Source organism: Oncorhynchus masou, chromosome 21, assembly GCF_036934945.1.
Source record: "Oncorhynchus masou masou isolate Uvic2021 chromosome 21, UVic_Omas_1.1, whole genome shotgun sequence".
NCBI lineage: Eukaryota > Metazoa > Chordata > Actinopteri > Salmoniformes > Salmonidae > Oncorhynchus > Oncorhynchus masou.
In genome coordinates, this window is record NC_088232.1 from 19431728 (window position 1) to 19447902 (window position 16175).

Sequence of the window (16175 nt, forward strand, 5' to 3'; positions counted from 1 at the left end):
ACTGTACATCTTTACATTTACAGTGCCTTCAGAATGTATTCATTCATACCCCTTGATTTATATCCCTTGATTTATAAGTTGTTGTGTTACAGCCTCAATTCAAAATTAAATAAATATGTATTTTTTTCTTCCATCTACACACAATACCCCATAATGACAAAGTGAAAACATGTTTTCAGAAATGTATTGAAGATGAAATACATAATTCCATTTACATAAGTATTCACACCGCTGATTCAGTACTTTGTAGAAGGACCTTGGGCGGCGATAACAGCTTTGATTCATCTTGGGTGTGTCTGTATCAGCTTTGCACATCTGGATTTGGGGATTTTCTCCCATTCTTCCTTGCAGATTTTCTCAAGCGCTGTTAAGTTAGATGAGGAGTGGTGAACGGCTATCTTCGTCTTTTCACAGATTTTCAATGGGATACAAGTCTGGGCTTTGGCTGTGCCAATCAATGACTTTCACAATCTTGTTCGGAAGCAATTCCAGCATTGTTTTGGCTATGTGGTTGGGGTCATTGTCCTGTTGGAATGTAAATCTTCAACCCAGTCTAAGGTCGTTTGCACTCTGAAGCAGGTTCTCTTCAGGGATTTGCCTGTACTTTGGCTCCTTGTTCCCTCTATCCTCTATCCTGTATCCCTGCCACTGAAAAGCCTCCCCATAACATGTTGCTGCCACCCCCATGCTTCACGGTAGGGATGGTGTTAGCAGGGTGATGCGCTGTGCCTGGTGATAGCGCTTTGCATTCAAGCCAAAGAGTTACATTTTTGTCTCATCAGGGCCACAATTTTTCATGTGCCTTTTTGGAAACTGCAAGTGTGTTACGTCCTCGTATATTACCAAGGTGATCTCTCCTTACAATAAACACATGTCACGGAGGTTCGCTACGCTGTTTCATGAGATCATCTGTCATTCGTTTTAAAGTAAACTATTGCATGCTAGGCTGGGCAGAGTCAAATATTTCAAGGAACACACAGAGACATGCGTGCGCACACCTTCACACATCAACACACAACTGGGTATGAATGGAAAACAATCAGGGGTTAGAGTGATTACTTATTAATAGTTGCTCGTGCCCTGCCCACACCGTGTATGGAGACAAGGTACACATACACACACAGTCAATACAACAGAACAGACCATGTAACTCATGATAACCTTTGACCAACCCCACCCTGTAGTCTGAGCTGAGATCAACTCTTCATAAACCTATGAACAATCAGGTCAAACCTGCTTCTTCATATTACATACCATTAGGATTTATTTGGACCTTATTCTGCTCTGGTTGTGTGGGATGTTTGTTGTGTGAATGTCACAATACACACACACACACAACATTACTTCCATTACCCCAGGAATCAGCTTCTGTCTGTCAACAAAGGCTTGGATGCTATGGGCATGTTATGCATGTGTAGTGGGGCAGTGGAGGCTGCTGAGGGGAGGACTGCTCATAATAGTGGCCGGAACGGAGCAAATGGAATTGTATTGAACACCTGTAAACCATGTGTTTGTCTTAAATTCCATCCCGCATATTCCACTCCAGCCATTACCACAAGCCTGTTCTCCCCAATTAAGGTGCCACCAACCTCCTGTGTGATGGTATGAACAGTTATTCTGTTTACTGCGTGCTACTGCCTGCTATTGTTTGTAAGGTTTACTGACTTCTTTAGTATGCGTAGGCTGGTTCTGATGATTTACAGTCATAATGCCTTTAAGTTAAAAAAACACACACACACACAGTACCTCAGGTAGCAGTCCCTCAAGATGTACCCAGGCCCAGACCTAGCTCCTTGTGTGAAGGCAGGGGACTCCCCCCAGCTCCCCTCAGGGCAGTGGACTCCCCCCAGCTTCCCTCAGGGCAGTGGACTCCCCCCAGCTCCCCTCAGGGCAGTGGACTCCCTCCAGCTCCCCTCAGGGCAGTGGACTCCCCCCAGCTCCCCTCAGGGCAGTGGACTCCCCCCAGCTCCCCTCAGGGCAGTGGACTCCCCCAGCTCCCCTCAGGGCAGTGGACTCCCCCCAGCTCCCCTCAGGGCAGTGGACTCCCCCCAGCTCCCATCAGGGCAGTGGACTCCCCAGCTCCCCTCAGGGCAGTGGACTCCCCCCAGCTCCCCTCAGGGCAGTGGACTCCCCCCAGCTCCCCTCAGGGCAGTGGACTCCCTCCAGCTCCCCTCAGGGCAGTGGACTCCCCCCAGCTCCCCTCAGGGCAGTGGACTCCCCCCAGCTCCCCTCAGGGCAGTGGACTCCCCCCAGCTCCCCTCAGGGCAGTGGACTCCCCCCAGCTCCACTCAAAGCAGGGGAGGTCCAGGTTTCTGTCCACATGGTCTAAACTGTACAATATGTGAGGTTTGGGCATCTGGTCCAGAACAAGTAGTTACATTCCTACTTTACAACATAATGCCATTCATTGCACAGTAGAGAGGGATGTGAATGTGTTTAATTGTGATTATGTTCATTTGCTAGTCCCAGGTTTAATTGCTCACTAATACGGAGGTCCTCATTAAAACCCACAGGAGCCTGACTGGAGGATAGGAGCAAGAATGAAGCAGGCCTGGGTTCAAAGGGTATTTGTTCCCTTTCAAATATTTTGAGTGTTTGATTGAGCGTGCCTGAGTGGCAAGCGGACAGGGTTTACCCCTTGGGATTAATCTGTTGAGTCTATTGTGTCAGGCAAAATCAAAATCAACCGCAGCTAAAGCATTCGAATAAAACAAATCCTATTTGACCCCCAGTCTGGAGTGTAACTTGTATCGCTTGTGTCAGCCAGGCTTTAGTCTGGTGAGGACAGGAAGTCTTACAGCCAACCAGGCTCATCATCATACCGCTGCTACCTGGGGCCAGAGCCTTTCTCCCTGGACCATCTGATGAATGATTCAGAGTGTGGAGAAGTTAAAGAGTGCTGCTGGCTGCCTGGCAGAGTGCTTATGGCAGCTGAGACCTCCCCTTTATACTTCATCATTATGAGCAAATTGCAACAGGCCCTATTTATACACATCTGCTGAAGTGTGTTGTACACCTTCCAGATGCATCCAGCAGCCATAATCATCGCAAGGTCTGCCCTGTCACTGGACGGAGGGATAGGAAGGAAGCAAGAGAGATGGATGGGAGGATGGAGGGAAAGGAGGGATGAGAGGGATGGGAATGCATCCATGCATATTCAATTGTGGAAACCAGGTCCAGATTTGACTGTAACTGCCATTGCTCATCCATCCCTGAAATGCTAGCGCACACACACACACACACACACACACACACACACACACACACACACACACACACACACACACACACACACACATCCTTCCAACACGGGCCTGTAGGATGCACAGTGAATGATTATGGATCTCTGCTGAAGACAGTCAGCCTCTTTACACAATTGATACGTTAAAGAGGGGACTGGTTCATGCTTCATGGTTTACAAAAAGCACTCCCTGAGTTGCCATTCCTCAAGACAAGAGTCCATATTTGGCACGTTCTGGAATTACACACTCAATTCTTTATTGTGTAGCGTGTTCCGAACGGGTTCCGGAGGTGGTGTAGTCAGTGTTTTGTTCTCGGAGTGAGAAACATGGGACTTAGCAACTCTCACGCAAGAGCGTTCATGTGCAGTTTAGTCCAGCTGGAGAGAGAATTATTATTCCTCCTACAGACCATTATTGCAATTTTAAGTCCAAGTGAACATGGTAGCTGCTAACACCTGGTATTGCAATCGTTCAATGTATCTGTTCCATAAGCTGTCACTGCAATTTCATACTGTACAGAGGGAAAATGATCATTCAGTATATATTTCTGTTCTCCCAGCCAATCCTTGGACAAACGGACAAAATTATACATAATGACTCAATTATGGTGCCCAAAGTGCAAATATGTCTGTCTGTGAAGTGGAAAAAGTAGAAATAAAAATGGAGTCAGTACTGTAATGAGTCTTCATTTCTCCACTTCGGGAATTGGCTTAAGAAAGTGAAAAAGCCTATGGTTGCTTTGCATCTACTTTATACCGCGAGATCACAGTAGCACTTCAGTTACCAGATGCGCGAGAGAGCCTGGAAACTCTGAGCAACACATGAACCGTGTTAAAACAACTCAAATAATAGACAAAAAAAATTCCCGGTAAAAACGTCAAGGGCACTTTGAAATCAAAAAAAACAATCTTATAGAGAGACGCTTACACACCGATGTTGAGTTGAAACGTGCTGGGCAAAGGGGTATTTGCGTGGGTACGTGCGTCCGTCAGGCGTGCATGCCTGTGTGTGTGTGTTACAGAGCTTTTAGTATTGGCCGAGTCCACTTCTTTTAAATGAATTCCATGACTCAGTGACTCTGAGTGAGTCTGATAACGTCTTAAAGAATTTGTCCTTTCCAATAGTATTGTGTTTTACTGATGAAAACTTGAGAAATATCCTGCCATAAAACAGTGAAGTTGAAGCCTCTGAGTCTCTGCCTGCCTGCTTTTGTAATCTTGCTGAGTTGTAGAGTTGCTCTTTCTTATTCAATAGTTCTGAGCCTGATGCCCTCTCACTAGTACAATGCCATAGCTTGGGAGTCCTAAAGCAGAAGGCTTCTTATCAATTGACCCAAACAGATGTGTGTTGTCCCATACCTCATTCTGCAGACAATAGGAACGCCTCACATGAGATCTCCACTCTGCACTACGCATTTCTTCATATTATCCAACATTATTCTAGCTTACCCCATTGAAGGTTTTCTTACTATCTTTCCATCATGTATCACACCTTTGCTATTAGACAACTACTGATTCACGTTGAGACAGCAGTTTCTTGTTATTACTCTGACTTGCATCCTGAGTCATTGTGCACAGACCAGACTCACCACATGAACTAATCTGACTCCAGACTACAAAAACGGCACCCTCTCTTTATAGTGCATTTTTTGACTTGGGCCCATACGGCTCTCGTCAAAAGTAGTGCACTAAGTAGGGTTTAGGGTGCCATTTGGGACACCATTTCTGACTTTAGAGCACAAGCACACTGCAGGTTTCACTACCGTGGTGGCAGTTAGCAGTCTGTCCTCCCTGCGTTGAAAGCTTATTGACATGAAGAGGGAGAGAGAGAGAGAGAGAGAGAGAGAGAGAGAGAGCAAAAGCGAAAGAGAGAGAGACAGAGAGAGAACGCAACATTCTGCATCGAAAAGTACAGACCCTGTTCTCCCCCATTCGTCCAAAATTATTTGGAAAAAACAATTTGGTCTTTTGTCATTCTGTGGAACTTTACGAGTTGTTTTGACGTGGTTGGCACGGAGAGAAGTATGTTAAAATATTCCAACCACAACTGAAGTCAATGTGTATATTTTATCTGATTGAGCATGTGCATGGAATTTGTATATTCAGCTTCTATTTTCATTGTGGTTACCAGTTAGGGGAAGATTAGGGATAAGAGAAGGGATGGGAGAGAAATGCACCATTTCACAGATGTTGTTACTGATCACCCCTCCTCCCCCACCCTCCTTCTCTCTCCTCCCCCTCCTCTCTGTGACCATTTGGGCATGCCTAGCTGTCTGTGGTATGGCTTAGTGGAGAGTGACACTGAAAGTCTTTGTTCAAGAGGAGAGGGTGAGAGCAAGGGAGAGAGGGAGAGGAGAGAGAGGGGGGGAGAGGAGAGAGAGAGAGAGAGAGAGAGAGAGAGAGAGAGAGAGAGAGAGAGAGAGAGAGAGAGGAGAGAGGGAGGAGAGGAGAGAGACAGAGAGAGTTCCGCACCGGCCGGTTGTCGGGTGTCTGTTGGGTCTTGTTTGTGTCTGTTACTGTGGTAACAGTGGTGGGTCAGTCGGTCCTGTGACAGCGGATAGGAGGGAGGGGAGTTAGTGAGGTGGCTGCCAGCCAGCTGCTGGGTGATGGAGGGTGAACGGGTGGCTGGCCGTAACCGTGGAGTTGAGGGTGTTTCCTCGGAACAGGGTGTGGCAGCGGAGGCTACAAAGGCCACGAGGAAGTATCTGGCTTTCCCTTCTGGCCATGGGACAGATTGGGATAAATCCCAGACCCACCCTTCCGCTCCCTTTAAGACTCTGGTCCAGCCAGACCTCTCATCCTCCCTCTCTCCCTCCATCCTCCCTTCAGTACTTTGGTCCAGCTGTTTAGTGGACAGGGTGGGTGTGAGAAAGAGCAGAGGGCTGTGTCCCATGAATCATGTCTCTATGAGTGGATGGGCCTGGCCAATGGAAGTGGATAGGGACTTATTCAGAAGGATAATGTCAGAATGTTTGTATCATAGAAGTGGATAGGGGTGTTCTTTTCCCAAGGATAAGGTCATAATGTTTATATCACATTCCTATCACTTAATGTCAACGATAATTGCCTGGCCCACGGGTGTAGACAGGGACTTTTATCTATTAGTAACACTTCATGTCATAAAATCATTATGTTCCTCTCTTTTACAGTCATTCGCTAAATGTTAACAATCGCCGACGTGTGACGTGGCGAAGGGTGTGAATCAAAGTAGAGTGCCCATATATTTACTGCAATGTTGAACGATTTCTATTCCTGCTCTCGTCCATAATCCTGTGTCCACAACCTAGTCCAATTTGCTTACTGCCAAGGCATGTGGACACTGAGAATATAAGGGACAATTATCTATGTTTGGCCTGATGCCGATGTGATGTGTTCTGCTTTTTTCCTTTTTTCCTCTTGCATACTTGAACACGGTTGTCACGACTTCGGCTGAGGTCGGCTCCTCTCCTTGTGCGGGCGGCGTTCGGCGGTCGACGTCACCGGCTTTCTAGTCATCACCGATCCATGTTTCCTTTTTGTTTTGTCTTGATTACGCACACCTGATTTCTATTCCCTTACTATGTTCCTTATTTAACCTCTCGTCTACCTTTCTTTTTTGTCCGTGATTGTTTTGTGTTACCGTGTGTGTTGGAGGGTTTTCTCTTTACGTGATGTTTCCTTGTTGGAGACATTCCATTTTTTTTTTTTTTATTAATATTTTGAGTCAAGACTTTTGTGTTGTTCCTCAAACCTGTGTCCTGCGCCTGACTCAGACAACGAACCCAGCACTTTGTTACAACGGTGGACATGTCCATTGCTCTGTATGTAACTACCAAGTGTCATAATGGGTGAGCGCCTAACTGAGACAGGTGAAATGTTATATACTAAAGTATACTGAAACCTTGGGCGTGTTCCCCTGCCCAGGTGTTGCTGATGCCTGCCAAATCATACAATGCCTGGATAGGTATTTTACATATCACCTAACCACATCATATGTTCTAGAAATCTGTCAGTCGACTTCACCGTCTATGATGTGCACACAAACCGTTGGTTGACGCATGCCACGCCGGAGCAGGGGGAACGCAACCCTTGTAAAAGTACAAGACCGCGAGAAATGAATGAATAGGAGAGAGTAAAACATTTTGAAAAAGAGTGTTTAATCAGAATTTAAGAACAAGTAAAGGAACAGAGAGGTTTTCGTATACCCCTCCGATCCACTAGTGGGAACAGAGAGCATCTCTGCTGTGTATTAAGGCTGATTCCTCTAGACAACACAAAGACAGAAAATAACACAAAATGGTGGTTCCCGAAAAGGAACTTCTTTGGTTGTTTGTTTTGGTTTAGTATGGTATGGAGGACGTTGTAGAATGCAGAGTTGCCTTCTTCTTGGTGTGGTTGGTGAACCTGCAAAGAAAGGAGAAGATGTTATGTTTGTATTTTGTTAAATAAAACAACAATCTCTAATGCTTGTAGCATTTGTAAGGCTAAGGTTGGCGGTGAAGGTGAATGCATTGTCTGCATCTATATTAAGGTCTATTTGAATGGGAGTGATATCAATGGGGTTGGTCTATCTTTGGAATGAGTACACTGGCCTGTACCTGAGTGGCTCTACTTTGTGAATGTGTGGCTTTCAGCTCCTCCACGTCCAAAACCTGTTTGAGAGAGAGAGAGAGACAGAGAGAGAGAGAGACAGAGACAGAGACAGAGAGAGAGAGAGACAGAGAGAGACAGAGAGAGAGAGAGAGAGTGAGAGAGACAGAGAGAGACAGAGAGAGACAGAGAGAGAGAGAGAGAGAGAGAGAGAGTGAGAGTGTGTGTGTATTGGCTCAGGAGACTATATACTGTATGTCGGCCAAACATTTTGCGATTAAGTTTCAAGAGGAAATGGGAGCAGCGGAACCACAACAATGGAAACTCCAGCGGTCTCTGACCCAATTCCACAGCAGCCCTTCTAGAGCCACCACGTGGAACCGACAAGACCAGGCGATATGACCTCGGCTATGACTGCCGCTGTTCCTATTCCGACGGACAATTCCAACTATTTATCTCATTATGCGTCGAGGAGCTAGCTTACTTTTTTAAAGCGAACGAGCGTGTTTGAGCAGATAGTTGGTAGGTTACCCTTATCCAATGAGATAAATAGATAAGATGTTAACATGATGACCACAATGTTATTTGTGGAAGCCTGAACCTCACCGAGGTGGGTATTGTAAAGGTTACAATGAGCTCATTCAGTCACAGGTGCGTGTAAGGAGGACAGTGATCCTGGACTTTCCATACAGGATATAAGCGCCTGTATATCGGGCGATGTACGTACACCGTGGCTCCAATGTCACTGAGCTCCACTTATCAATTGTTATCTTGTTCCATGTATTCTGAGCCCACAACATAGAAACACCCTAGGTAATATGGGTTATGGTAATATAATTATGATATATTTAATGAGATAGATTGTTAAGGCACCTTGCACCAAGGGCCCTTACAACAGGAATGAAGAAGAACTCACCTTTAGGCCCGAATAGTGCAGAGTAGCAGGGATTGTTACAATAAGGCTTGCCATCGTGCTACAGAGAGAGAGAGAGAGAGGGTACAAGCTGTATTAGTACCAGGCTGATTAAAAATACCGGCTTTTTGATTGTATCCAGACTTTCTACACAATCTGTGTGATAGGTCAAAAATTCTTATGAATGATTTATGGACCAGAATGTGGGCTTAAAGACATGCTCCGGAATGACTACTAATACTTTTAAAACCTCCCGTTTTAGGCTGAATGTGTCAATGTGTCGTTCATTACATGCATAATCAAATTCCTAGTGTGAAAGCGACTGTTTTTCCTCTATTTTCCCCCATGTCGGCCAGACCCCTAGCAATTTGAGTTCTAGCCAATGAGCTTCAGCCCCTCGCAATTTGAGTGACAGTTAGCAAGACACACACACAGTAGAACGAGAGCGAGGGCAATGGTGTGGTGCAGATATCGCCACATATGTGACATAGTACCCATTTTTTCAGAGACCACTTTTGGCTCGTGAGCGCAACTTTCAGAACTACTGGCCAAAAAAATAGAAAAGTACCGGGGAATCTCTTTAATGGTACTTTATGAGAAATATGATCTGTGATAAAGCAAACAAACATACATATATTTTTTATTCCAATATGAGGTATGTGTGAGGTGTGTGCACTGTGCATCCTACAGGCCCGTGTTGGAAGGATGTGTGTGTGTGTGTGTGTGTGTGTGTGTGTGTGTGTGTGTGTGTGTGTGTGTGTGTGTGTGTGTGTGTGTGTGTGTGTGTGTGTGTGTGTGTGTGTGTGTGTGTGTGTGTGTGTGTGTGTGTGTGTGTCGTCTGACCTCTGCGTGTGATCCGGCCGACAACGTTTTGCTGCACTTCTCACACTTCAGACAGGGCCTGTGCCAGTCCTTCCCCAGTGATGTCACTCTCTCCGCTGTGAGACAAAGAGATTAACAGACACGTTTAGCTAATGGACACGGCCCACTCACAACGACATGCATCCTCCCACATCGCACAGAGTGCCACCGTTCCACACAGAGAGGGGCATTGGGGTTTGCAGAGGGTATGGATACTGTATGTGACTTGCAGGGCCATACTGGGGCTGCATTACAGAGGAACTGTGAGCTCCATGGTCAAACGCTACAGGTCTAGCCTAGGACCAGCACAGTGTTGATTTCCCTACCCACACACACAGATAACGCGTTACTCACAAGAACATTAGGAGGGTGTGGTGGTTGGCTGAGCCTCTGAGAGAGAGAGAGAGAGAGAGAGAGAGAGAGAGAGAGAGAGAGAGAGAGAGAGAGAGAGAGAGAGAGAGAGAGAGACTCCCAATGGAATTTGCACTCCCTTCCCTCTTTCCCCTCCTTTTGGCATCATAAAAACCTGATAAAGAGAGTCTTTATATCCGGGCTGAACTATGAGGAACGATTTGCAACAAACAGCCATCATGGCTGGCGATGGTCATTAAACAGGGAGGGAAGCCATAGTCATGTGTTTCAGGAGTTTTATGAGTTGAGGTGTTCAAGCTTGGAGGGCTGTGTCTGCTGAGACCTATCCCATGATGCAACGGGAAAGAGAGCCAAATAATAATTTACTGTGTCTGATAGGAGCCAAACGCTGCTCAGTTCATGATACTGAACACACACACACACCAAACGCACGTACGCACGCACATACGTGCACGAGCGCACATGGGCGTACACACACGTACGTACGTACGCACGCGCACACACACACACACACACACACACGCTCCATGCCAAACAAGAGGCCAACTCCCAAGCATTACGGGCAGGAGGTGCACAGGGTACAAAACCGCGCTCGTGAAGTTTTGTCATAAATAAACCCGAGAAAAAGACAACACACCGGAGAATAACTTTATTAGTACCATCTGTGTATACGAATGGACCTGAGGGTCGTGCTAAAGTCTTACTCAAGAAAAGATTCAGAGCAAATGTTTCAGCAATGAACGGCAGATCCATCGTGGGAGCTCTTGCTTCACCTTTGGAATGACTGTAAGTTATGGTCTCTACGTATTTGCAGAATTGCATTTGACTACAGTGTATTACTGAGTTCATGCACAGTAGGCCTTCGTATCATTGGGTATTACTTGTCAGGTCAGGGATTTAGTGTGCGCATGGATCCAACTGCTGTCTCCGTTGTTTTTTTGTTTTCTTTTTCAATTATTACACCACACTGAAATCAGGAAGACAGAGAACTAACCTAACCCAGTCAACTAGAATCAGTCAGTCAGTCAGTTGAGTCAGTCAGGGAGTCTTACAGCATTCCAGCTGGCTCTGTAGAGGATGGGTGGAACACTCTGGGCCAACACTAATTACTGTACTTGACTTCCAATAACAAGGCATGGAGATCAGGAAACCGAGAAGGGACGTCCCGCTTCACTACGCTGGGCCAGACTATAATAGTGCTGCTGGGTCTTAGGTTGAGTTACAGTGTCAGAGGGTAACATAAGGAAAGCTGTTGGGTTTAACAGACCTTACTCCCACAGTGGCCGACACATGAACAAGGTCTATTCTGATGAAACGAGCAGCATTCCTTCACTTCTGTGCTGACCACTGGCTATGACTAGTCAGGTCATTCCTAAGGCATCAGAGAGCTGTTGTCCGTCCGTCTGTCTGTGGGTGTGTGAATAAAGTGCATGATGGTGTAATTGTCACTGGGGTGGGACTGACTGGGGTGTGTGTGTGTGTGGGAGAGAGACAGATGAGTTGATCTGCTGTCTGCATCAATTTGCTCATCACTGTGGAGCAATAATATGAATGGACTCCATCCAACACACACACACACACACACACACACACACACACACACACACACACACACACACACACACACACACACACACACGCCCAGATGAGGAAGCATTCAACACATCATTCACCACATCCAACCCTCCGAAGAACGATGGACGGAAAAGTTCCCGCAGCCCTGTTTATCATCCTGTAAAAGATGAACTAATATGACACCCGGCTGGGACACGTGTCAGGAAGTGAAGCACTTCTGTTTTCCCTCTTCCTGGTAAATCGCCTCTCATTTTTCATTATTACTTCCACACGTTCTATGGCTGAAGCGAATGCAGGGTGCACCTACTGTAAACCTACACCTACAGCAGGCTATCACTTCTATAAAGACTGTGAAGGAACGCTTCAGAGGTGCTGATGATGTAAACAAATCATCCATTCCCCATGCGTATCTAATCATCCGTTATTCCATGTCCTGACTGAGACAATGCAGTCCTTTGAGAAGCACTGTTCCACCCGAAACTGAACACTGGCACTGGATTGGTTCCGTGAGGATGACATCCGTTTTGGTTCCTGGGTAATTCTCTGCAGACTGTGACGGCCGGTGCCCCTCCTTAGTTCTTAAAGCTCAGACACACCGGTAGGATTGTCAAACGTTTTCCCGACGACAGTACGACTTAGAACTTCTGAACAGAGTGTTGGCAGTCAGTTTAGTTTGTGTTCACACAGCAAAGACCTTGGAAGCCGTCGGCCACTCAGCCTTGTTAAAATACTCCAAACCAGAAAGTGGCAGCAGCGTTGTTTGGCAATGCATGTCTGTGCATATTGCTTATGGTCTGGTTTCTAAGCTATCTGCGCTAATGTTGCTATTTTGTAGAAAGTCCTTCTTTGATCCTAGCCAGATGGCCACATCTAGATAACAACCTAGCAAGATGATCAAGAAACAAATGAATTCACTCTCCATAATCCCATTCTGCCAGTGCCAGCCCATAGCCACGTGTTTTGCTAACTAGCTCACGTTTGCATATTTTTAGCTAGCACAACATAGCTAGCTAGCTAAGTACACCGCACTAACTTGGCAGCCACCACAGGCAGCTGTTTCATGGAAACTAGCAAATTGAATTATAATGTCAATACAAGCTACAGTGGTAAGCTAGCTTGGAGGAAGTATCTAGTGTTGTGTGCATTGCGTCTGTGCGCTTAGCTAGCTATCATCCCATAGCCCACATTGCATATGAAGTGTGACGGGATGTATGGAGAAAATGCCCTATTTTTAAAAATGTTCTGTTGGCTGCCCCACGTGGGGGTTTGTGCTCTCTGATTGGCTCTCTGATTGGCTCAAAGTCATTGGCCACTGAAGAGCATTTCGTAGGTTCGTCGCTACCAGGTTGGCACGCAGCAGATACTGCATTTGTTCTAGCAAGAGAAGGAATGGCCCCCAATGTGATAAGTACCTATAGGCAGTCTATTGGCAATGATATTCTCATGTGTTTCATGCTTCACTCTCTCTCCCTCTCGCCATCTTTCTCTCACTCTCTCTCTCTGTCTCTCTCTCTCTCTGTTTCTCTCCCTTTGTCTCTGTCTCTCGTTCCAGGGATGGTGGATAAGTTTGCTTGTTTTCCGCTCTCCCTCCCTCCCCCTTTCTCTGGAAGCAGATGTACTTTCCCTCCATCAGTCCCTGACTCTGGCAGCAGTAGCATGATTGCTTCCATCTGAGAGCTCAGCTACCACTGGGAGAGAGGGATGGGGTAGAGGGAGAGGTGGGGGCTCTGGAGAGTTGAGATCGGGTGGGTAGAGAGAGGCAGTGAATAGGAAATAGGCCTGGTCGGGTAGTAAAACCGGGCTACAGTGGAACAGATCGTGAATGGTTCCGCCTTGATGATGGAGAGTCGCTGCACAAGCATTCCCAAGCAGGACAGTATACTGTAGCTTCTACCTTGAGCACAGCTATACAACTGATATGACAGAGAGAACTTTCTGAAACAACTATTTCAAAGACGTATTTATGAAAGAGAAAACTGATAGCACTCACTCGAGGTTTAAGAAAACATAGCTCAGCTTCAATGCCCTTTTGCCCTGAGACATTTTAATTAATGGCTGGAGAGAGACACAGAGGTGTTTTTTCACTGGGGCTTTTTCAGCAATACATGAACAAACGATTGATTCAAATCGGTTTGCTTGTTTTGGCCGAGGGGGAAAGTTAATCTGCAGGAAAAAGGGAAAGTGTGGCTTCCCAGCCAGCAGCGTCAATTCATCTGACTGACAGGGCAACCTTACTGTAGAGAGAGAGAGAGAGAGAGAGAGAGAGAGAGAGAGAGAGAGAGAGAGAGAGAGAGAGAGAGTATAGAGAGAGAAGAGAGAAATAGAGAGAAGATACGAGAAGACAGAGAGAGAGAGAGCGCGAGAAAGAGAGAGAGAGAGCATGAGAAAGAGAGAGAGAGAGAGGGAGAGAGAGAGAGAGAGAGAGAGCGAAAGAGAGAAAGAGAGAGAGCCCGAGCGAGAGAGCGGCTTTGTGGCTTTTGCACTGTGTCTCATGGCTTTGTGTGTCTCCAGAGATGACTTAGTCTAAGAGTTCAACTACTGGAGATGAAGGACATGTGCTAAATGGATCAAGACATACATCAAATGGCCATGTCCTCTTTCTTCCTTCTTTCCCCCAGATGAACCAATCAGTCCTGCTGCCTCCTTGGACCTCTCCAGACAGAGGCCAACCGGATGAAAGCGAGGACATTTCTTTCTTCCTCTTCCAACTTAAAAAAGTACAAAAGCAAACCTGACCTTGTATGAATTTCAAACATGATATATAGCTAAATGATCTCATATTCCATTAAAGGTCTGAGAGATGTATTAGGGTGCCCTAATGCCGGTTGTAGTCTTTTATCCCTGTCTTATCCCTTTTCTCCCTCTCTTCCCTAATGCAATAAGTGCTGTCTGCTGATCCACCGATTTGGCAGGACCTGCAGTACCACTCCTAGTCTGATAGCAAAATGTTGTCACCATGGGACATCTCTAGAGTTTACTTTTATTCTGAGGGAAAAATACTATGTGTAGTGGATTTTAGTAGGATTGTCTTCCTCTTTCGGGAAGGGCAAAAGCCATTGCAGTCCTTAACCATTTAGGCCTAGTCAACTACATTTACTAGAATTGCTATTAACTAGTTATTACAAATTTGTGGCAAAAATATTTTTCGGGTGGCTGCATGCATAATTCATAACAGGAAATTGCTCAAGTGATGCGTTCATCGTCGCTCTTACAATATCTCAATAGCTTTTTGAAAGCTGCAGAAACGACAGTAAACGATAAACTATATCCAATTGTCTGCAAGACACATATGGGAAACGTGACACGCAAGCGGGCATGTTGAGTAAACTAATTGCAAAACAAATGAATAATAATCTGGATCGACACAATAAAGATGTCTTACCGAAGTAAACTTCCTTCGTGCATTTTGGGCACTTGGGCATGTTTGCAGGTTAAAGTGTTGGTCTCCGGGAGTGAAATAAGTATCCTAATGTTCACGGCAGTATTACAGCAGCAGCAGCCCACCTGTCCGTTCTAAACCACGCCTCGTTGTGAAGTGCAGATGTGCGCGCCTTCCTATTTATACCGAGAAGGAAATGCGTTCGGTGGAAAGGAATAGAGGGTGAGGCTTTGACAGCGTGTGTATGTGTGTGTCTGCTGTGTATATGTCTGTGCGTGCGTGCGTGTGCGTGTGCGAGAGAGAGAGAGAGAGAGAGAGAGAGAGAGAGAGAGAGAGAGAGAGAGAGAGAGAGAGAGAGAGAGAGAGAGAGAGAGATGTAAAATACGAAAATTATGCCAGGGGAAATAACATTTATTCATGTGATTTGGAGTTGAGTGTGCCCCTAAGATCAAGTCAGGGAATCAGTGTAGCAACTTTTTTTGTGCACTTTTTCTTTTGGCTAATTAGAGTTTTATTCTCCCCTTTATGTGCATACACAGCAAATTGGCAAGTGCAGATTTTTCAGTGTAATTTATAGTGTTGATTCAGGAGTTACAGTCACTCTGTTAAAGTGAAATTAACACACAGAGATTTAAAAGAACCTCAGTGTTGGTGTTAATAACCAGTTATTGTTTTACACTGTGGAGAGTAAAACAGTCCCACCAAAACCACACCCAGCATTACCATATTTCCCAGCATGCTATGCACTGAGATTTTTTTGGGAGATTGTACTTACTATTTGTTTTAGTTTTTTTGCTTGTACATTGATTGATTGATTACTGTTATGCTACACAAAGATACAATTCAACTAAACCAATTAGTTAGTTAGATTTATTGCATCTGTTACTGAAATGTTTTTTCCGGTTTAAATGGTTGAGGTAGTCTCCTTTACCAGACTTCCTAACCCTGGTAGTCATTCTGAATGTCGGTTGCGTGGGAATAAAAATTCTAACTTCTTATGAACCATGCTGATCTCTCAAATTTACACTATGTCCCATAGAGCGGCGCACAATTGGCCCAGTGTCGTTCGGGTTAGGGGAGAGTTTGGCCGGGGTAGGCCGTCATTGTAAAATAAGAATTTGTTCTTAACTGACTTGCCTAGTTAAAAAAGTTTCAATAATTTATTTTTTACATCAATTGTAAGTTTGCGAGATCAGGATGGTTCGTACCAGGCTAATCCTAACGCTAGCTGGATTCCAAAAGGAATTAGACATTACTTTGCCAGC

The 16175-nt window shown here is 45.6% G+C and overlaps 1 protein-coding gene across 1 annotated transcript; it reads right to left on the reverse strand.

Moving 5' to 3' along the window:
- Positions 1-7356: 7356 nt before the first annotated feature.
- crip1 (cysteine-rich protein 1) lies at positions 7357-15116 on the reverse strand. Its single transcript, XM_064927722.1, has 5 exons — positions 14914-15116; positions 9567-9661; positions 8727-8784; positions 7819-7872; positions 7357-7624 (listed from the first exon to the last, which is right to left on the reverse strand). Exons 1-4 carry the CDS (start codon positions 14951-14953, stop codon positions 7829-7831), a joined length of 237 nt encoding a protein of 78 aa, XP_064783794.1. The 5' UTR covers positions 14954-15116; the 3' UTR covers positions 7357-7624; positions 7819-7828.
- Positions 15117-16175: the final 1059 nt, after the last annotated feature.